Source organism: Mastigoproctus giganteus, chromosome 8 (assembly GCF_048544385.1).
Source record: "Mastigoproctus giganteus isolate SK-2022 chromosome 8, ASM4854438v1, whole genome shotgun sequence".
Taxonomy (NCBI): domain Eukaryota; kingdom Metazoa; phylum Arthropoda; class Arachnida; order Uropygi; family Thelyphonidae; genus Mastigoproctus; species Mastigoproctus giganteus.
In genome coordinates, this window is record NC_143582.1 from 23,695,582 (window position 1) to 23,719,980 (window position 24,399).

Below are 24,399 nucleotides of genomic sequence, written 5' to 3' on the forward strand. Positions count from 1 at the left end.
ACTGCAGAATACACCGTCCTGTACACCCGCAGCATTGAAAGAAGCTTCTGGAAATTAACGTTTGTAGCTCTGGAAAACCAAACACCTGAAGCAAAGGTAGTAATTGGGATGAAAACTGCGTTATAATATAAAAGAAGCGTTTTCCTGTTGAAACCTTGGAAAGACCTTAGATTTGCAGCCATCGAATTTCAAACAACTGTGGAAGTAACTGAATTAAAATGGACCAGCACGCTTTCGACACCTAATCGAGTCCATGACATGATAAATCCAGACTGTTCTGAGGGCTGAAGTGGGACCTACTCGCTAGACAGGTGTACCCAATAAAGTTGTCACTCAGTGTGTAAAAGTAATACGCATTTTTTCCAAGTTATATTTGTTTGTTCGTGTATCTTCTGTTATCATAATTATATATTAGATCAATATTTGTATTGAGTTAATAAAATAACATTGTTTTTAAAAATTAATATCCAGAAATTCAGCAATGAACTCTTAAAGACTGATGGTTTATAAATGTTTTTAAAATATTATTTTTAAAGGTATAAGGCAATCAAATTGTGTAAATATAAACTTACGTGTTTTGCTTCGAGGTTCTCTTGGTCCATCTACAGTTATCTTGATGGCTTTGCTGTAAGTGGTAACCTGAGGTGGACTTGTGCTGATTGTGATGGTCAAAGTGAAGCTTTTTCCTGCAAAGAGTATTGAACAGATTAATTAAAAGTTAAGCTTTAATTAGCTCTTTTAAAAAAATAAATCTCTATTTTACTATCTTGAAATATATCCATTGCTGTTTACTTTTGTTTTAGATACAATGCCATAAGTGGTATCCCTGCTTTCCATCAGATCTGGACTATTTAGTTAATTTTTAAAAACGCAGATGAATAAGTCTCGTTGAGTTCTGAAAGAGTTTTTCAAGAACTGCCAAGGCTTTTTTACTCTGGTTGATGATGAAATTTTCCAGGAGTAAAACATATCAAAACATCTCAAATTGAGTGATAGGAGCTGTGTTAGTTACAGCAAGAGGGAAAAAACATGCAATTCCAAGAAGTGCCAAAGAAAACAGGCTCTGGTATTAAACAGTATGGCGATTTGTTAGGTTGGAGGTGCAGTTTGACCTACTTTAACCTGAATAGCTGTTTACGGAAGTGAACACGGAAAAGAGTTGGTGGAGAATCAGTCTTGGTACCAGCCAGGGGAATTCACCATACTCTATGATATTGGTATATCAGAATACAGTCCCCACTACCCCAAGAGATGTACATGCTTTACTAATTACTTTTACTTTCATATCGTTCTAAATGACCCCTAAAGAAGCGATGCCATCTAACGTCCGGGTTTAGCATCTTTCACTTTTACCCAACAACTTTCGAAAACTTTCAAGCTTGATTCTAATTATCTCAGGGCCGGTGGAGGGGGAGGAGAAAAGGGAAAAAAAGGGGGATGTACATTAGGACCGTATACAAAGGGCAGCAGAAAGTGATCCTCTCTCTACCGCCCTTTTCTTGTCACCGTTCTTCGTTAATGACAGCCACGTTCTCCATCTTTCGTCGTGTTTAAATGATTCAAGTGGCAACCGGTTTGTATGCTAAAGAACCCTTGACGCAAGGCTTTTAGTGTTAGGCTCGGTGCTAATGGCAAAAACGTTCATGGAAAAAGAATAAAAAAAGAGCTTCAGATTCACACCTCAAGACAGAGGAGAACTTTGCAATCATCCATTGCTTGCTCAGACGAAGATTTCGTCATTTGTTTTCATTTCACAGGCAGTAGAAATGATGCGTTGTAAGGAGGAACCTCTCCCCCCCTTCACCCCGTCTGTCGGCTTGAACTAGTCGACCAGAAAGAGAGGCCACAGTCGCTGCTTTTGCATGCATGAGTTCATCTCAAAAGCCAAGGCGGAGGGCCATTAATGCAAACGCTTTTTGTCCTCTACCGAAAAGTTGGTAAAAATTGCTAACCAAACTAATGTGACAGTCAGCTAGGCAACAGCCAGCCGTGGCGGGGAAAAGGCAACGCTCGGCTGATCGGGAACCTCACTAGGGTGATGGTGAGAGCCGCCTGCTCAGTCAGCGAACCGGACACAATTCGGGACACACACACAACTAATATGACTCTTAAAACTGTAAGGGTTGCTTTCGCTGGATGTTAATGTCCCGGATGGAAGCCTGTTTTCTTCGTGCAGCAGTTTTTTTTTTAAAGTCTTGTTAGACCTCCTGACGAATGTTGAACGTAATGTCCCCCCTTTCCTCTACCACCACCCACATAATTCTCTTATAGTATCCTGCTACGGAACTGGTACATAACATCCCTTGTTTGAACTAAAACTACGCAAATCTGTCATTAGTTCGCATTAGTTACGCCAGGAGGCTTGAAAAAATTCGCTCTGCCGATTAAAACATTCAAAAATTAAATTTTATGTAGAAAATACGTTTTTTAGTATTTATTTAATGAGTTAGTTACGCATAGTTGCGAAAGGGGGCGCTTCGATGCAATTTTGAAAATATTACATAAACATAGCCATACAATCCATAAAAATCGCTTTGAGAATTGTCGCGTAATCTGCGTGAAAATAGACATTTATGTATACTACCCTTCAAAAAGTTAACAAGACTGACCTTGGTTTTGCAAAAGTTATCTCGTGGACTCGCCAAGTAGTCGCCTTTATTCAACAGCGCGTGATATAATGGACGTATTTTAGCCAAGGGGGTAAGAGACCAATTGAACTATATCGTTAATAAGGCCACTTTCATTTTCTTTGCTGGTTAAATAATAATTATACACTAGCTTGTTTGTTTCTGCAGTTGAATTCATCAGCAGCACATGACGCATGTAATTATGGTCTTAAATTTTCTTTTTAGGATCATGACTCATCGAGTCAACGTTCTCACAAGAAATCTTTTAAGAAAATCGCCCAAAGTTTATGAACGCTTATCTTTGTATTTTATTATCTCGTTTACTTTCATATGAAGTACCAATCGCTTTTAACAACACTCACACTCTGAAAATACTTCTAACATTTCATCCAGACAAATGTTATCTTAAAAAGTAAAAAAAAAAAAAAAACAAATGTAAAAATGATGAGTTTTGAATAAATTTCAACATTTCTGATTGGTTATAATGTCAGTCCACCTGCTCACGAGTTTGCTATTTAGAAATCTATTTCATTATTCGAATTCGTGAAAGGTTTATGAACAATGACGTCATGACGTGTTTAGAAATGATCTATTTCATTATTCGAACTCGTTTATGATCAGTTATGACGTAATGACGTACTCACGAGTTTGCTATTTATGAATGTCTATTTCATTATTCGAACTCGTTTGGTTTGTTAATGACGTCATTCCACGTGCACACGAGTTTGCTATTTAGAAATGATCTATTCATTATTCAAACTCGCGGTTTGAATACATAATTAGGTTGCTTCACTTTAAAAATATTAGTTATGGCGCAGTTTACATATTTACGATTGCGGTTTAATTTGAATAAAAATATTTACCGTTTAAAATATGATTTTGTGATAATTATTATGAAATAAATAATTTATAAATAATAATAAATACACGAAAGAAATGCTGATTGTTATTTATTTTATTATTAACTGTTTGTCATTAATTACTATGGCGATAATTATTATTAAAAATATATTTTAAAATTGTTTCCAAAATTTTGAGTTATTCCCTATCAATCAAGTATTCGTTTTAAATAAATTTAAACATCTTGTTAACACTCCCGTTGTATTTGACAAGAGGGAGGCCCTACCCTATTGCCTCAGTGCACAAACGCCTCCGAGTTGATGTAAAAACGATTGTAATTAATTCCGGTGAGTCAGTCAGCGATTCCTTCCGCTTACTCACACGTGGGATTCATATAGCCCTTCTTTTAAACCAGAGTTCTTGAAAAAGGATGCAAGATGCTCCCAAACAGGAAGTAAGGAGACTGCTAGTCTGAACATACGGGTCATCACTACACCTGTTTCTATCTACGGGTTCTGTCGCTCGCACTCCAACAGCGATGTGTGGTCGGGCTGACAGTGCAAAGCGGCTCCAGGTCGGTCTAGAGGCAACGAAGTTTAACCGTATTGTCATGTGTAGGGAATTTGTGCGTTCCACAGTGCACGAGACACGACCGAGGGAAGGAGAAAGGGGTAAGCACGAAAGAATGTGTGCTAGTGACAAGCATTAAATACCATCTGGAAGAGAATGTATGCATAGAAAAAGGTTTGAGACAGCTCAGAAATGCAAGGAAAATAATGAATAAGGAACTGCTTGTTTTAAACAAGAATTCATGGTTAAAAAACATGCCAAAATGAAGTTAAAAAACAACAAAACATCTAAAAACACAAGTAGTAGTAATTTATTTAATGAATGGATGTGTTTGTAATTTTCGCTGCGAAAAAAAAAAAAAGGTTTTTATATATGTGATTATTGAGAAGTTGATTAGTGGCGCCACCTGTTGAGAGATTATGTGTTGGTTTTAGTAGCCAAGGTCGGTAATTCGGTGGGTGAAAATTCTAACATTCGTTGTGGTTAGATGAGGCTATGGTAATTTACATTAGTGTAAAAATAACTTAAGCTTTGAGAGTCGATGCACTGCGCCCAAAAACAGCGCGTGCGTTCTGAAGGTCGGTTTGTCTGTTTAACAGACTTAAAATTCTTTTCCTGAAAGTGAAATCACAAGGATGGGAGTAGTAAAAGAGACAGCTTAGAAATATTCTCGGAGAGAGAAAGAGTGAAAGAAAGACAGGTAGTGGTTAGACGAGAGTACACTGAATGTTTTAGATGTTTACACTTAGGAATCGAAACCGCTAAGTGCATACCAGAAAAGTGAAGTTGAATTAGGAATTAATCCATAGATTGATGAAAGAAATCCTGAAACATTAGCTTCCTTGAGCAGTGTTATAAATTTTCCACGTTAGATAATAAGCTGGAGGAAAAGAAAAACGTAGATCAGCTTTCTGAGGCTGGCATCATCCTTACAAAGCAGAAAGTTTGCGAAAAGTGTTTAATGGCGCACAATAGAAATATTAGGCTTACAGTTTTGGTGATAACGGCTGGCGACTGAGCTTTGGGGTGGTAATTATCGCTTGGATTTTTATTTACCACATTTAATTAGGGAATTAATTAGTCGATGACTCATCTTCCAGTTAATTGCACCTAATAACAATAAACCGAATGGGGGACACGAAGAAAGAAAGAATTGAAGCACAAATGTAGTAATTAGTAGTAATTATTTAGAAGAGGACAGAGTCGGCAGTTAGATTGTTTCAAAGACTTATCGTTAGTGAAAGAAAAAGTGGCTTTTTGCTGGTGTTATCATTTCATGTAATCCTCTTCGAGGTACTATCAGAAAGAGTACACTACGCACTTCGTTGTGGCTTCTCACTTGGCCAGGATCAAATCTCCAGCAGGTGTGCTTCTACTGCCACATACACGAGACTTCAGTAACTTCACCACCATAGCAGTTTCTGCTAATTATTTATTTATTTTAATCTGAACACAGATCTTTCTCTGCCTGTTCATTCACCACTCTCACTGTATTAATCTTTTTTCTCGATCTTTTAATATCTAGCTTGTCGCCAAACGATGCACTTTTCTCTACTGCCCGTTACTCTCGCTCGCTCTTTCTTACTGTCTTTATCCTTTTCTATCTATCTCTCTTATGTGCTGTTTTATTATTCTCTCCTTCTCTGCTTGTGTCTTGAAACACTAGTCGAAATTTGGGCTACCTCTAAGTTTTAGAGAAAGACAGAAAGAGCCATGCTATTTCAACTGCCTCGAGCCGACCCTATCACGGCGACAGAGCCTTCTGTTCTACAAGATAATCCCCATCTAGTCCCACAGATGCCATTGTACCTGGCATTTGTGGATTATGAAAAGGCATTTGACTCCATACAACATAAGGCAATGTTTCGGGCACTGGAAAGACAAGGCATAGATACCCCATATATTATGATTTTGAAGGAAATATATGAGAGTTCTACCTCCTTTATTAGACTAGACAAAGACAGTAGCAAATTTAAAATCGAGAAAGGAGTTCGACAAGGAGACACAATATCTCCGAAGCTGTTTGCTGCTGCCCTTGAGGAAGCTTTCAGAAGATTAGACTGGTCGCAGAAAGGAGTCAATGTGAACGGAGAGTACCTAAACCATTTACGATTTGCAGATGACATTGTGGTCATAAGCCACGATCCCAAAGAATTAGAGGAAAATCTTAATCAGTTATGCACAGTTAGTAAGGATTTTGGACTAAAGATGAATATGGCTAAAACAAAAGTAATGATGAACAAGTATGCCACGGAAAGGGAAATAATGATTGAAGGAGCAGTAATTGAAAAGGTGGAGTCATATACTTATCTGGCACCAGTCATTAGCTTAACTTAATAATGATAAATGCCTGGAAGACAAGAGAAGAATAAATTTTGGATGGATAACATTCAGGAAATATAGTCATATACTGAGGAGCAATATCCCAATATGTCCATGCAACGTAAAATAATGAACCAATGTATACTCCTCACCATGACTTATGGAAGTAAAAGTAAAGTGCAGCCATTATCAACCCACTGCAGGATGGAAGCCTCCTCAACAATTCATGCTGAGGGAAATGGACCATAATCTGCCACGCTGGTCCAGTGCAAATTGGCAGATCGACCGTATTCAGCAGTCAGGGGCTTGAACCCCGGTCTACTCAAAGAGCGTGTGCTACTGCACTCCCGCTCCTGACCACTCGGCTACGGAGAGCACCATGACTTATGGAAGTTTGGCACTCACCAAAAGAATGGAAAAGAAGCTGAAAAATACCACAATATGAAGAATGGAACGAATTATATTAGGAACCAGACTGTTGGATAAGAAGAGAAACACATGGATTAGGCAGCAAACTCAAGTAAAGGACATTCTTATCAAAACTAAAGAACTAAAATGGTCTTGGGCAGGACACATAGCTCGAAGACATGATGACAGATAGACTAAGAAAATAACGGAATGGTACCCAAGAGGAGCTAAAAGAAAACCTGGAAGACATCAACGGAGATGGACAGATGAAATTCACGAGTTCATGGTAGTAAATGGATGGCCATTGCACAAAACAGAAGAAACTGGAAAGTTGCTGGAGAGGCCTTCATCCTACAGTGGATTGAAAATGGCCGAAGATGATGATGAGTCCCAATTATTTATCTTCAGTGCTGCTCAGTTTAAATATTATAATCATGGATTCATTGATAGAAACTGATTTTGTTTTATATATCACCAGAAATGAGAAAACAGTGGCCAGGTTACTTCCAAACCGAATGTAACTTTGTTTAAAGCTTTTTGTGTATATCGTGATGAAAAAAGCATGACAACAAAGAGACGTGATAAAATATGCAAAAGAGCACGAAAACTAAGCAATCGAATAGTTACATTTATGTGCAGTAGACCAACAAGCATTTTAAGACGTTAAAAGGAGGAAATTTTTTAAAAATATTTCACATAATTTTGCCTTTCAAAATCATGGTGCCTCTTATGATCCGAAAAATACGGTACTTATATAATTTTGTCTCAATGAACTGTTATGCCTGCTTTCTTATACACATTACTCCGATAGAAATATATTCACCGATCACATTAATAACAGCTCAGACCTGATCCTAGCAATGATTTATATCCTTTTGTTTCGCAAGGCTTACTAGATTGAAATGGATGGCGTAAACCAGGAAGAGATTAGCTTGTTAATTTGAATGCTAGTCGTTAGTTACGAACCACCAGTGACATACATGCGGATTATACTCTGAATGTATGTCATGATTCGATACTTTTGTTATTTATCGGTGAACGCTGATTATATACGACCTTGGGTACAACAGCTGATTTGCATAATAATGACTTCCTTCCTTCTCATATATTACTGTGCATGCGTGTGATGCATGAGCAGTATAGGGAATGATCTGATGTGTATTATTGACCATGACTCGGAAACCTGGCTGCATAAAATGTTAATGGACAGTCAGTCTCTATGGTTACTCCGAAAGCTTGAGGGGGGCACAATTGAAGAAGTTGCTATGCCAATAGAAACGTAAATAATATACACGGATTTGTGACGAAGCATCGTGTCATAAATGATGCTTTGCCATAGGGAAAGCGTTTCACATTTTCCATATGGCAAAGAATAACAACAAGAGTTAATATAACTGGATAAAAAGAATAAATCGAGCACTCGCAATATCCAATATGGCTTCTGGGTTTCAGCCATATTGGATTGTGGGATGGAATTAGAAAAGCAACAACCCTGCTGTTAACAAGTAGACGTGACAAGGGTTAACAAGATTTCGAACTGAATACATTATGAGGATATTCACTTGAACTTTAGCGATGATGGAGCTGATCATGACTCGAAATAAGTTGAATGACTAAAGCGCCCTCTGACGGTACCAGAGATCAGCAATACGGTTCTTTTACCTTTAATTTTGCAGTAAATTCCTCTCCTTAAAAACTTTAAAAAAATCGTTTTGTTCGGTGCTTTGGCAGCCATTGTTAAAGTGCAGCGCATGTGCAGATGGTTGAGAAACTTTCGTACACTAAGTGACACCAAAATGAAGCCCTCAGTGACATGCGACTTCTCGTAGTCGCTTAAACGGCAATGTTCGGATGAACTGAGCCCCGTAATGTCTGGGGTTCTCGTGATGGTAATAAAACACCTGCCCTACAGAGCGTTTTTAATTCTCTGCTTCCTTGAACACGGGAATCATTAGCTTTATCAAGGAGAACAAACACAGACATAAATCTAACAGACACAATTAGGAGACACAATAATTACTGCAATTACTCCAGCAGATGCTGTATTGTGAATTCTGAATGAGTTCAGTCTATTAGTTGATCTGGAGAAGTACAGTTTCTCATACAAAGGATTTTTGCTTCCACTAGGTTTTATGAACTAGGAATTTTCTGCTTATTTTGCAAGGTTAGCCGAAGTCACTGGGCGCCATCTGGTGCAGGATTACATCTGGAAAAAAAGTTGTTACGAAATATCTTTTGTACGTGTTCCACGAGTTCTTTGTAGTGCGAAATGTTTAGGAAATTATTAGGCAATATTATCTTTTGTACATATTTCATGAGTTCTTTTTTTTAGCTCAATATTATCTTTTGTACATATTTCATGAGTTCTTTTTTTTTAGCTCAATATCTTTTGTACATATTTCATGAGTTCTTTTTTTAGTGCAATATTATCTTTTGTACATCATATTTCATGAGCTTTTTTTAGTTCAATATTATCTTTTGTACATCATATTTCATGAGTTCTTTTTTTTAGCTCAATATTATCTTTTGTACATATTTCATGAGTTCTTTTTTTGGTGCAATATTATCTTTTGTACATCATATTTCATGAGCTTTTTTTGGTGCAATATTATCTTTTGTACATCATATTTCATGAGCTTTTTTTAGTTCAATATTATCTTTTGTACATCATATTTCATGAGCTTTTTTTAGTTCAATATTATCTTTTGTACATCATATTTCATGAGTTCTTTTTTTAGTTCAATATTATCTTTTGTACATCATATTTCATGAGTTCTTTTTTTAGTTCAATATTATCTTTTGTACATCATATTTCATGAGTTCTTTTTTTAGTTCAATATTATCTTTTGTACATATTTCATGAGTTCTTTTTTAGTTCAATATTATCTTTTGTACATATTTCATGAGTTCTTTTTTAGTTCAATATTATCTTTTGTACATATTTCATGAGTTCTTTTTTAGTTCAATATTATCTTTTGTACATATTTCATGAGTTCTTTTTTAGTTCAATATTATCTTTTGTACATATTTCATGAGTTCTTTTTTAGTTCAATATTATCTTTTGTACATATTTCATGAGTTCTTTTTTAGTTCAATATTATCTTTTGTACATATTTCATGAGTTCTTTTTTAATTCAATATTATCTTTTGTACATATTTCATGAGTTCTTTTTAGTGCAAAATGTGCAGAAAAATTATTAGGCAATATTAGCTTATATACATATTTCATGAGTTGTTTACAGGGTGAAATGTACAGGAAAAATATTAGACAATATTATCTTTTGTGCATATTTCATGAGTTGCTTTATAGTGCGAGATGTACAGGAAAATTATTAGGCAATATTATCTTTTATACACGTTTCACGAGTTGCTTTATAACGAAAAATGTACAGGAAAATTATTAGGCAATATTATGTTTTGTACATATTTCATAAGTTGGTTTATAATGCGAAATGTACAGGAAAAATTAGGCAATATTATCTTTTTTACACATTTTTCAGTTGTTTATAGTGAGATGTACAGGAAAAATATTGGATAATATTATCTTTGTACACATTTCATGAGTTGCTTTAGTGTGAGATGTACAGGAAAAATATTGAATAATATTATCTTTGTACACATTTCATGAGTTGCTTTATAATGTACAGAAAATATTAGGAAACATTATCTTTTGTACATATTTCATGAGTTGCTTTATAGTGCGAGATGTACAGGAAAATTATTAGGCAATATTATATTTTTTACACATTTTTCAGTTGTTTATAGTGAGATGTACAGGAAAAATATTGGATAATATTATCTTTGTACACATTTCATGAGTTGCTTTATAGTGTGAGATGTACAGGAAAAATATTGGATAATATTATCTTTGTACACATTTCATGAGTTGCTTTATAATGTACAGAAAATATTAGGAAACATTATCTTTTGTACATATTTCATGAGTTGCTTTATAATGCGAGATGTACATAAAATGCAATGTTTTTGTAGGTACAGTATTTCATAAGTTGCTGTATAGTGTTTAATGGTACTACATACATACATACGAAATGTATATTTTGTATGTATGCAGTACCATATTAAAAATTAAAATAATAGTACTCCAAAAAAACTGATTGTATATAATATTTTTACTCTTAATGTACTGTTGGGTATATTGCTATAAAAATAATGGAAACACCATAAAATAGTATGTTCCAAAAAAAACACTGATTGTATAAATTTTCAATCTTAGTGTATACACTAGTCGTCAAAATATTTAAAAGGTTTATAAAGGAAATGCTCTTATAAGATAATTCCCACAATTAATGTATTCTGCTGCTTCTTTTATTTTGATATTAAAATATAGGAAAAATTATTTTTAATTATAATATTAATGTGTTGCGTTTTGTTTTATGGTAATAGCGTTCCTAAGGCTATGTTTCAATCGCCTTGGAGACAATTAGAATTATTAAAATATAATTGAAGAGAAACATAAAATTAATAAAGGTATAATAAAATGGCTAAATTCAAATAATTTTAGTAATTTGAAATTAAAACTGAATTCAGATTATCATTAAATAATTAACGTTGTTTTATATTGTGTAATTAGTAAAAAATAAATAGTAACACTATTAAATTAAATTTTATTCAAAACAGACTAAGCAAAATAATTATTAGGAAATGTTTTGGAAATTAAAAGTATTATGAAATCTCTAATAAATAATAAAAATATATTATAGAAATTGAAAATAAGGTTATAATTATAAGGTTAGATTACAATAAATGTTTTAATTAATGTTTAGCGTCTCATTATGGGTTACAATCGATCTTTGATGAGATCGTAATAGCTGAAAATTGATGTGGAGTTTATTGAAGGTTCAGATAAACTAGGATACATCGGCTACTTATGGAGGGAAGTTTGAATCGTAGCTGGGATGTTTTCTACCCACGTGGTCTTGCTTGGGTTGACCATAGAACTGCTGGCGAAGTTTATAGAGGGAAAACCAAAAGCTTGATCTTTGGGAATGTTTTGAATTTGGGTCATGGAAATGGGACGTGATTATATTCATTACAACTTCTTGGAGGATAGTGACAGATCATTGTTCCCCTAATGGAGAGTCTTCCCAGTAAATTGAACAGAAAGGATGAGACGCCATCTAAGAACTCAATAGAAAACAGACTTGAACTTACCTCTCCCGCTTCTACCGACAAATCGGAGATCATTGAACTTAGCCACTTGGTTCTTCATAGCGGTGGTAGCATTTCGGAGCTCGGCACAATAATTCTCGTCATTTCCCGCCCTTATCGTAACTGACGTCCCATCCATGACCTCACCAAGAGACACCACTTTGAAGGCAACAGGCAGGGTCTTGTTGGATCTCCAGTGTGACGGCAGCACCGAACACACAAAGTTTGGGCTACCCGTCCTCACCAACTCACCCGGGTGCTCGCTTAACACTTCGCTCAACGTCCGCTCGCCTGTCGGCAGGAAGTCCGTCATTGCGTCGATTGAAACGGCGGCGGACGAGCCGTTGAGATCTGCGGGCAAGTGCATGGGGTCGGATGGGGAAAGGAGGTAGACGTATACTTAATTCGCGAAGTCCTTGCAGTCCGTGTCAGAAGATGCTCTGCCACCAGCGACAGCCAATTGAGGCTTTGAGGAGTGGTTGTGGTTTACATAGAAAGTCGGATTGGCGCCTCGGTTCCGGCAGCCTACACACGTGAATGACGTACTTCGCGAAACAAAGCGTGCGATGCTCCAGGCACCACTTTACCGCTCTCGCCGATCAGTCGTGGTATCCTTCCGCGAAGTGAAGCGGTCTGGAGAGAGAGACAGAGAGAGAGAGAGAGAGAGAGAGAGCTCATTGAAGTTGATAACGAGTTGGAAAAGTTTTGAGAAACTAGTTTCTGAGAAGAGCGGCTTTAGGTCAGCGTGGACCACTTTTTTTGATTTGTTTTTTTGGACGCGCACATACGGATAGAAAACGTGGAAGGAGTCAGGTAAAGAGGATGTTGCGTCATCTCCAAAAGAAGATTCGCGAGAATCCAGTTTGGAACACCACCAATTGATGATTAATTACGTAATACAATGATATCAAAGGATGCTTCTTTAAAAGCGGAAGTGTCTCCATTTCACCTTGACATACCGGAAGTAGATGTATTTAACCTTGAAATACATGTGTGCGTGACGAATTAGAAATTTGTGTTAGCGTATACGCGCTTTCTTTTTCTTTCTTTTTTTTTTTTTGATTGCAAATTTCTCTCTTAAGGCGCTAATATTTTACCAGTTTCCTCCATAGAAAGTAACTCGATTCGGAAGACGATTTTTGGAACTTCAAAATGGGGAAGGCGTGTTCAAAACAAGTCCATCTGACAGAGATCTTTGTTCTTTGGGATTGTGGTCCATTCAGATGGACAGAGGCTCCATCCATAGAGTTTTTCCATCATACCCTCTCTAAAACACTGAGTGATCACTGAATTATGACACCTACCTAATACTTCGTAGGTCCTCCTTTTGCCCTCAGTACAGAAGCTATCCGACTTGGCATTGATTCAACAAGATGTCGGAAGAGTTCAGGAGGTAGGGCCAACCAAGCTGTGTGTAATGCGGTCAGCAATGGAGGTGATTGGTGTATCCAGACGCCTGATATGCCTTTCCATAGTGTCCCACGAGTGCTCTATGGGATTGATATCGGGGAAGTTCGGAGGCCAATCGATATGCTGGAAGTCAGAACTGTGTTCCTCAAACCATTCCTGCACAAGTGCCCGATGGCTCGGCGCATTGTCGCCTTGGAAGACACCATCGTCATTCGGGAAAAAGTGTAACATAGCGGGGAGTACACAGTCAGCAGGCAGTTGACGATAGTGGAGACCACTGATACGTTGTTCCACATGCACCAGGGGTCCAATGTTCGGGCCAGTGAAATATTCCCCACACCATACAACCGCCTCCACTGGCCTGCACTTTTGATATCATGCATGGTGGATGAAGAGCCTCATGTTGTTGACGCCAAATCCGTACACGCCATCCACGGTGTGGAGTAAATAACGTGACTCATCCGACCAGCACACCTTCTTCCAGTCTTGTAACGTCCAACTTGCATGCTCTTTGCACCAGGCGAGTCTTTTACGCCGATGAACCTTGGTTAGAAGAGAATGCCGTAGGGGTTGTCTGCTGGTATAGCCCATGCGTGCGACGCATGGTCATGCCAGATATTGTTCCTGGTTGGCCCATGTTGTATTGGGTAGTCAACTGTTCAACAGCGCTGCGCCTGTTCGCCTGAACGAGTCGTCGGACCCGGCGCTCACCTCTAATTACCCCTGGCTTGTAGCCGTGAAGGCAGTTGTATACAGCAATGCGCATTCTGTATATAATAAAGAGTTCTAATATCAACCTTTCGCTGACCTTTACAGTTTTGCCGTCGGGTCGTTGTTTTACCCTTTTGATGCCAGTCCTGGAACAATTTAACTACGGCGGCCCTCGAACACCCCCCCCCCACCAGTTCAGCCGTTTGGGAAATCGAGGCACCAGCTCGTCGAGCACCCACAATCTGTCCTTTATCAAAGTTTTCATAGGGTGGTCATAATTCAGTGATCACTCAGAGTATATCTCTGTCGAGATTTGTGTGATCGTGCCTCACATTTCATTGGTCCAAATTAAGAGGAAAAGTGGTGCATTTAAGTATTAAACTTAAAAGAAAAAAAAAAGCCTTGTCACTGGATGGTATTACTCTGATGCTCAAATAAACCATCTTAGAACTTCAAGATGCACTTCTGTATCACGACAATGGCCCTGTCCATCTTTCGCAGATTGCCGCGATTAAGATTATAAAAATGGATTTTGAATTACTGGGCCATTCATTCTAGTCACATTCAGGATGGTTTAACCTGACCAAATTTTCTGGAGTTAAAAACAGACAGTCCTTTCAGTAAGATAAACAAGTGTACACTTACATTTAGCAAATCGAACTGAAATTGTGCTCATATATCAAGCGATTGATTCAAATACAAATGACAACTTGTGCGCATGTCTTGTACACAAGCAAAATATGGGTACTGCATTTAAAATAGAATGATCTGACCGCACGATACTCGATCCGATTGAACACGGATACCAAATACTTGAGTAATATCTCATGGTCAAATGACACCCAGATAAACCAGCCACTAGTGGAAAAAGTTCCAAAAGTAGAAAAATATCTCGAAGATCGAACAAGATCGAACAAGGGGTAGCAACAGACATATCTGGTCTTAACTTCCAGACGATATAGGAAGATGCAATACAGAAACTCTCTCTCACTCTCTTCCAAATTTGCATCCTCTTCGACCTCATGATTTCCGCAAAGGATTTCGAAACGTAGCACCAACTTACTTCGTTGTTTATTGAGAGGTAGTAGGTTAGATTATGTTTTGTTAAACGCCAAAGCAACAAAGGCTATGAGGCGTTATATTGTGTCCATAATTGCGTATGTTATGCGGTCAATTTTTCTGTTTGTTGGATGAAAACCATGAAGCGCAATCCTTGTCTGAGCTCGACTAACTCGGCCACATTGCAAAAACGTCCATAAATATTCCTCGTGTCATTTGAGGATTCAAACTCAGTTGTTTTCCACGTAGTGTGGGGAGGGGAGGGGAGGGGACGGTGACTATAATCTACAACAGACATTAAAATAAACTCAAATTTAAAAACTTGGATTGTGTGGTATAAAATGAAAAACGTGGATATCTTCGAATATCTTTGCCAGTCAAAGCTAAGATATGGTTTTCATATGTCACAAAATAGAATTAAAATACTTTTAGAATTAGCCTTATTGTTAAAATATCCTCGGACTTAGCCTTAGAATCGAAACAAAAATTGGAATTAAAATATATCCTCAGAATTACATCTAGAATCAAACCAGAAATAGGAATTAAAATATCCTCAGAAGTAGACTTATAATTGAAATTCGAATTAATCCACATTTTAGGATGACTCTGGACCAAGCCTTGACAATCTAGAATTCGCTAAATGCTGAAAGCAGCTTGGGGGGTTTCTAAAGACTGTGGATGGGTCTATTCTATACGCAGTACATCTGTACTTCTGTGACCTTTCAGTTTCGTTCTCCATTAGGGGCTTTGTCTGTGGGTTAAGCATGTTATACACAGACGGGTTAGTATTACTCCTGTTTGCATTCCCCACAGAATTTCTTTACATTTTTTTGTTTCTTACTAATATATTTTGTTTATTAATCTTCAATTATCTTTAATTTTGTTTTGAGGAACTGACTTACTGCGAAGTCTTAAAATTAATCCATTACCACAAAACATCTGACGTATCCCACATCAATAATGAAAGGACACCACTATGAAAAATCTTCTTAATTGGCTAAAGATATCTACAGACAATAAATGGCTTCGTGCTTCAATAACAGATATCGAGGATGCTGGATTCATTAACCCCACAAGATTGATTTCGACAGAAGCTTAAGTGCTCTCCATCTTAACCATTTTGTAGACGAAACCCTTACCGGATGGGACAAAATTATCCTTAAATCCCTAATTTACTTCAACAGACCTTTACCCAACACTGAAGATAATTTTTTAAGTCGGTTATATTTCGTAGTGTAGAAGCAGTAGGTCCCTTAAGCTTTCCCGAGCTTGGATTACATTGGAATATTAAAATTGATCCACCACCATGAAAGGAGAGACAGCAGACAGGCCAGTATGAACTTATATTAAGTGGCTGTCAGGAAAGTTTGGAAGGTTAACAACAATTAATGAAAAATCTATTGAAAATCTACTTAGTAGACGTTAAGAGAAATTTAGATCTTAGACCTTGGATAATCAGGAATAAAAGAAAATTAACTGCTGAAAGATTAATGGTGTTAGTTCATACGATACGAGAGGGTTTCAAAAAATATTTGTATTCACCCATAAGCAGTCGTGAGAGAAAGATGAACTTTTTTTTTTTTTTTTGATACCTTAATCTCTATAGCAACCGCATAAATTTTGGTTTCGATCTGACAATTCATTTTTTTTCTTTGCAGCGCTGAATGAAGTAGAGTTTCGCAATGGATAAAGTGGAATACAGATCAGTGATTTTGTGCCTCTTTCTATAAGGGAAAACACCCAAAACAATCCACGAAGAAATGGTCGCTGTTTATGGAGAAGACTGTCCAGTGTACAGTGTTATTGCAGTTATTGCATATTGGTATAAACAATTCAAATGTGGAAGAACCTCGATGCACGATGAAGAAATTCCAGGACGCCCAGCAACTGCTGTAACAGAAGAGAGTGTTGCAACTATTGAGGAATTAATCCTGGAAGAGCGCCGTATTAGAACTAGCTGCAGAGCTCCAAATTAGTGCAGGGTCTGTAGAGAACATCATCCATCGGCAGTTGCATATGAGTAAAGTGTCTGCCCAGACTTCTGACCTTTTACCAGAAGAAGAAAAGGGCAAAATGTGCACAGGAAAAGCAAGAGTTTTTTTTTCTTTTCACGGCTTTTCATCATGGATGAAACTTGGATCCAGCACTATGATCCCAAAACAAAACAAATGCCAAAACAATGAAAGCATGCAGAAGCATCACCCCCTCCCCTCCAAAAAATGCAAAGGTGCACCCAAGTACTGGCAAGGTGATGCTGTTAATTTTTTGGGATCAGCATGGTATAATACTAACATACCTTCAAAATGGCTGTACTGTAACGACGAAATAATAAGTACAATCTCTTCATAAAGCTACGTGCTGCTTACTACCTTGTCCCCTCAGATTTCTTCCTCTTTCCTGCCCTGAAGTCCTTTCTTCGTGGAAAACACTGCTGCTGATGATGACGAGGTGATTTCTGCTGAAGAACTCATTCCAAATCTTGCAACCATTGCTAGTTCTGGTGGACTGATTGGATTAAATAGGATGAGCTGAACGTTGTAAACTGTTATTAATCGCAAATCATAAACTTCGCAAAGCGTAGGTTGAACAAGTGATTAAAATATCTTGAATCTTTTTCGGCTGGTAATTCTTACGGACGTTGTGTTTGAAGAATTCTTCCAGTTGGAGCATCAGTGGTTCTGAAGAAAGTCACGACGTCCACTTCCAGCTTCTATAACTTCTCGATACCATATATATATAAGATGTTTCAGAAATCTCCTGCCAAACTTCGGAATGAACAATGAAGAAAAAAAGTTCTTATGAAGATGTGTCTGAGAAGATCTACTAGGTTGAAGCCTCTTACAATTTTGCGTATCACAGAAGACTGTTGTACCATTAATGTGTATTCTGAGTTCCGTGAAACCAAGGAATTGGCTAAATGAAAAATTCCCTCAGCGGTGGATTGGTATAGTGAGGGGAGGTGACACCAGAAAATTGTATTTATGATTTGGACGTTCTTGAAGCATATAGGGTCGCGAAAAGAAGGAAATAGTGAAACGAAGAACCTGGGCTCAACACAGAACTGTTAAACGATCATAAGTTGTAAGAAAAGGTAAGAGTTCCCAATACCAAGGACCTCCACTTTTCATCAGGATAAGGTGCCTGTTTGAACGTAGCCGGAGTGATAAAGCAAGGTATTTGCACTATATACGTTTCAGTTGACTGTGGTTCCATTCTGGGTTCACTTCATCACAGGACCTAATATACTGCTTTAATCCAAGGTGCCAGAGAAGCTACGCCCTGCATTGCCTTAGAGAAACATACTTCTGTCATAGAGGAGACTGTTCAAGAGTGTCTTTATGCAATACAATTGAGAATTATTTTTTGTGGAAAAAGTTACTTTTAGAAACCCTCAAGGTCATGACTAATGGCACCAGGCAGTAGTCCGTTTTAAGGGAACTTCAATAGGAAAATTTTGAAACTGTCCTATCGAATTATCCATTCTTGGAGTCCTATTCTCTGAGAAGAAACATTATTAGCATTCAATGAAAAGTAATCGCAAGTAGGACAAAAATATTGCAGTGATTTTTTTTTTTTTTTTTTTTGAGATAGGTAGGGACGTTTCAGAATTCAGGGAGGCAACTAAAGCCATCAGGCGTCAGGATACCTGTTTATAACTTGCATGTTCTGTGGTAAGTCTTTTCTTGAGGAGTATTAAAAACCAGAGTTTCTGCTAAAAATTGGTTTTTAATCCCAAAAGTCCAATTCTCGGTCCAATTCCAGGTCAAATGCTCGCTTGACTACGACAGCTCTCCAAACCATCGGCCCTCGCGATTAGCGTACTGGATAGAGTTACTGCTCTCTTAGACTGTATTGAATAAATCTGGATTCCATTCTTATATATATGTGAAATCTTCCTTTACATCCACAGTCGTCTGAACTGAATCGAACTGAAAACGTGTGGGTTCATTCCGAACTAGATCATCCCCCACCCTTCTCATTCCAATTCGCCATTAACAATATTCTGTAATATCTTGGTAGGGTAGTGTATATGGTACTTGTTCCCAATACTGGGGTTTTTCTCCAGTTCTGACTTCCTTATAGCTCTAATAGCAATCAAAGGAATTTAGTTTGCAGCTGTAAATTTATATCCCAAATCGATGGTAAAAGTTTTTTTCCTCTTTAGAAATAATTTCAACCTTTCCGAAAATATACACCCCGTGATACAGATAATAAACCGATTCTGATACGGATTTACATGGACTCCTTACAACTTGTGGCAATTTCGAGTTCTTGTGGCTCTTCGTATATTGGATTGGTGTTAGAATTCCTGGCCGGACATTTAAGAGGTTCGCAGCTGTAACCCGAGATGTGAACATGTCCAGTCGACCTTACGCCGACCTCCTTAAAAGGAAAACAACAAAAGGAGGGAAACCAAGGTTGTTTTTAGGGCCACTTACGGCTTGTCCTTGGCTCCGCTGTGGTAATCAAGGCGATGATGGTGTACAACCGCCTGGTTTAGTGTCCACCGAAATACGAAACGGCTTCGGTTCCCTTCACTTTACAGTTTCAGTGTCCGCAAAATGTGCGCGCCGTAAACGCTTTGTCGTCAACGACATGCAGTATCTATCTGGGCAGCAGCTGTCTAAGATGTCCAGGGATGGAGCGGTACTTGGAGACTTGATTACAGGTCGGCAGTAATAGAGCTCTAGGAGACCAGAGTTATGGGGGTGTCTTAATACAGTGGCTCGACCTGGCCCACTTTAGGAGTGGAGAAGGTTGTAAAGTTGCACGTGCCTAGCAGATATTTCCTGTAGCGGTTTACAATATCGCCCACTGCGGAAAGCTGTTATTCGCACTACAGGCAGAGAAGTGGAGGGGAGATGACAGGGGGGGAGAGTAAATACACAATGCTTGGACGAAGAAGGAGTTAGCTCTGTCGAGCTAAAAGTTTTTAAGGTGCTCTTTGGACATAAGGAACAGTGGCTTATTAGCGTTATGACTGTTCGCGATGGTGGTTTGGCTCTGTGGACTTTATTTCGAGAAGTCGTCAAGTTTTATGGGTTCTTGCAGCTGAAATCTAGAGTCGAGATCTTTCTTAGCGTTTTTGATCTCTTCGTGGATGAAGTTTCTATAATTGTTGCTCGCTCAACGATGTTTGTGTCCACTAAAGATTGGAGTTTCTACTGGTTTGATGACAATTGTTAGTGGGTAGACATTACAAGGACAGTGTCTGAGTAGTGAAATGGTTTCTAAAGGAAGGAGTTCTTCTCTTTCCCTCCAGTACAAACACATTAAAGAGTGAGACAGTTATTGAGCGGCCAAGATTTTCAATTTTTAGGAGAATCAACAATGTTGGGGAAAGGAATATATCGAAAACTGAGACGTTCAAAATTAATTTATTTTAATTTGTTAACAGGAGAATTGCGAGATGGTTGGAATGCAGGATGGCAAATGTCTGCCATTCTTTGATTTTCATATGTTTGCAATATTTCGAGAAGGTTGTTGAAGGGAAAAGCTGAAGGTCGAAATTCATCACATTGCAAAATAGTGTCTTTTGTTTATCGACTCATGGTCGTACTTAAATCTGCTTCTGTTCTGCAATTTGGCGTTCAAAAGAAGCAGTTTCTTTAGTGGATTGCTGACATTAGCGTGTCAGACTGACAAAATGGGTTCTCCGATCAAATATCACCCCCGTGTCTGACCTCCACTAGGAAAGGATGATTCACTGTGGTGATTACGCTGCTCGGAATTCAGTTAAATGATATTGCAACTCTTAGCGGGTTGAATCTTTGTCATCACAATTTTTTTTTTTTTTTTGGACAAAGTCAGACTACGATTATGGCTTCTTTTTTTTGTAAATAATACGACACATTAATTCTTAGAATAGCTACTAGGGCGTCTAAATTTCTGTCTTCATGACTGCACGTGGGGTCATAGGTTATGCGTCTAGAACTGATGTGTTGGATCTATGACGCTCTAACGAAGGATTTAGATTCATATCAAAAAATATAAATGACTCTTGACAAATACCCAATAGCATGTGTTATCCATTTATATGATAACTGGCGCCACCTTTCTACGCTCACTGGCCAAAAAATTAGAAACATTTTGCAGTTGGCGTCAACGGATAATTAAACATACGGTATGCAAATCTAGTTGTGATGTGGTACGATCACAAGACCTTTGGTATCAGATAAATATTGCTCGCTTTCCTGGGGCTTCTTAGGTGATCGCTTTATGAGGAAAAAACAGGTGATCTTTCCTATTTTCAGAGGTGGTATTCTTGAAACACCTTTAGCAGCCACAATTGAGAAAACGAAGGAAATCACTGGTCGAAAGCAACCACATCAAAGGTTTTTCCGATGAGTAGAAGACGAAAGGAGAGACTCATTTTCAACCGAACTATAAGGCCCCATTACAGTCGAAGAATCTGGGATTTGGTAGTCGTGTGTCTATATAAAAACAACTTCTGTCTGTAAAAAATCGACTCTCGTGGTGCCACCAACGCCAGGGCTGGACTGTGGAACAATGGAAAAGATGATGTGGTCTGACAAGTCTCGATTTATACTTTTTTGCACCAATGATATGGTGAAAAGTGTAGCGTGAACCTCATGAAGCCATGCATTCAGACTCTCGTGTCTAACCACTCAAGTGGCTGGAGGTGGTATGTTCGGTTGGTCCAGACTGGGTCCACTCATACCGTTAGAAGGTCGCGTTACTTCCAATGAACATCTTTCTGTTGAAACGGACGAACTTCACCCTCCAATGCTTTATTTTTACCCAGATTACGATGGATTCCTTCCAACGACCACGCAGCTATCAACCATGCAGAAATTGTATCTGGGTGGTTCGATAAACATTCCCAAGATGGCCAAGATCTACCCTGGCCGTCTAATTCTCCAAATTTGAATTCAATTGACCAATGAGAATGTCTGTTGATAACAGAAGAGAATCATTTATTCTGAAGACCATTTTTCACATAGAAAAGAATTTATGCTCTGTTATTATTATTCGATTCATATTTGGATCGTTTAATTATGATCATCATTTGGATGATGATCATAATCCACATCCATGTACATGCGCCCCTCCTCTCCTCCAAAAAAAAAAAGAATCTCTGCACAAATCCGACCTCATGGCTGCCCAATCACCAGAACTCAGCATAGTGATGTCATGTGATGGATATTCTTGAGGTGGGATAGAGAAATCTTTCTCATTATTTGAAAATCGAACAGGCCTAAATGCAAAGCAATGCAACAAATTTTTTTTGAAAAATTTCCAGCATCCAGTTATGAAAAAATTCTAATTTATTTTTCATCATGGATCAATTTAAATTATTATTTTTTGATATATCAACAATCCTTTCAAGGTCCTGCAGTCGAAAGAAAATTAGCCTCTTCTTGGAGTCAACTTTCGCAGCAAAACTTGTTTTTTCTTCCTAGCGTTTCATTTACTCTATCTGTTCATTATTCATTGGTTAGTTTCTAATCTCAACTGTCTCCTTCATCGTCCACCCTCCTATTTTTCCCTTACAGGCGTGCTGCCTTGCACGTGTATATGTGTTAAATCAGCGAAAGACGGGAAACCTCCACTATCTGTGGCTAAGAATCTGGTGCTGAAACCATTGAGGGCTGTAAATATTTATAGTCTTCGAGTGACCTTGACTTCTTTTCTACAGACGCGTTCCTGGTAGGCCACCGACTCACGCTCTCTGACGTGTTCTGGAGGAAAAGTGTGACGCTATCCAACGTTGTGTGCGTGTGCGTAGTTTAGTCACAAAGTGACTTGTAGTCACCTAACGAATCTGTCAGAGGGAAGCCAGCAACGCACTTAGCTTCTTGGAAGATTGCAGCACGTGCCGATGAATAAAACTATTTTTTTTTACGCGCGATTTCCCGCTCTTCCTTCCTTTGTTACTCTTAGCAAACAAAATGATTCCTGATGTATTTGGAAATACATCAAATATGATGCAACCACATTTCGTAATGTTTCTATGTTTAAAATTCCTGGCACCTGGTGACACGTTTCTCCTACAAACTACCCAATGCTGCTTATAAATAAACTCCCAGCGGCCAAATTTAATTAATATTGAAATTAAACAAAATTCAAAATATCATTTTACGTTTTAAAGTCAATATTAGGCAAATTAAAAACACGTTCAAAAGCCAACTTATTTAATTTTTCTTTTTTTTCAAAATTACATTTGAAGAAGACTTCAGAAATAATATAACTCAAATCGTTCATTTTAAAATTTTAGAGGTGCGTTCGACCCAAATCCCAGATTTTGTTGCCATGGACAAGCACGCGCCAACTGCTATTCATCTTGACTCTCAACGCCCTCGTGGGTAGCACAGTTGGTAGGATCACCATCCTCCCCACACTGAGTGGAAAAGACCCGAGTTCGAGTCCCGTCGACGATGTGAGAAACTTTTATGGGCATTTTTCACAACGTGGCCGAGTTAATCGGTCTCAGGTGCATCAGCGACCAGACCAAGACCATGTTGCTCTATGTATATTATCTGTAAATTGCGTGTGTTCTATGGTCGATTTTCTGCTTTTCTGGACGAAAAAAACCAAGTTTCCAGGAGAAAAACCATGCTACCCTCGCCTGAGACCGACTAACTCGGCCACGTTGTGAAAAAGCCCCTGGCACGTTCAGTGATTGTGTCCCACTTTGGATCATTCCCATCACACCTTCACTACAGTGTCCCTCGAACAGCCGACAATGTCTGCGGTTGCTGATATGATAGCCCGCCTTTCTAAAGGCACTACACATGTCATCACTATTTATGCTGTGCCGGTTGGTGCAAAGTGTACGCGTATTATACTTGTATTTAAAAGAATGATTGACATAAAGAGTAATGCAATGCAATGTAATACTGTATTTTGTTATTTCTGAAAATAAATTACAAAAATAAATACTCATTTAAGAACATTGAGCGTCTTATCTAAAAGCTTCTGATTTTAAATATGTAATTATGAAAACAATTTTTTTTTTATTCTATCCTCTTAAAAAAGAAAAAAAAAAGGACGAACAGAATATAAAAATGAAGATAAATAACGCGAGGTTCCATAAACCAGAAAGGAAAATTTTAATTAAAGCTACTTTTATGATATCCCATGAATGATCAAAGGCCTTTTTATCCAATACTTTTAATTCTAATGGCGAAAAAAATAAAAATTTTCCAATGTGCTTCAACTCTATCATTGACAAAGTGTCATTTGAATGTTAAAAGTGTGTCTAGCACCGTATTTATTAAAAATTGTTTCTGCCCTTGTACGAGGCAATTATTAAGGAACA

At 37.9% G+C, this 24,399-nt stretch overlaps 1 protein-coding gene across 1 annotated transcript in view; it reads right to left on the reverse strand.

The window, feature by feature from the left end:
• LOC150081365 (uncharacterized) overlaps nt 1-12,429 on the reverse strand; it is a 46,793-nt gene extending 34,364 nt beyond the window's left edge. The window contains exons 1-2 of the mRNA XM_090379215.1: nt 11,940-12,429; nt 573-686 (exon numbers count right to left, since the gene is read on the reverse strand). Of these exons, the coding sequence (XP_090235341.1) occupies nt 573-686; nt 11,940-12,303 (478 nt within the window). The 5' untranslated portion in view covers nt 12,304-12,429. The remainder of the gene's footprint in view (nt 1-572; nt 687-11,939) is intronic.
• Between the last annotated feature and the right edge of the window lie 11,970 nt (nt 12,430-24,399).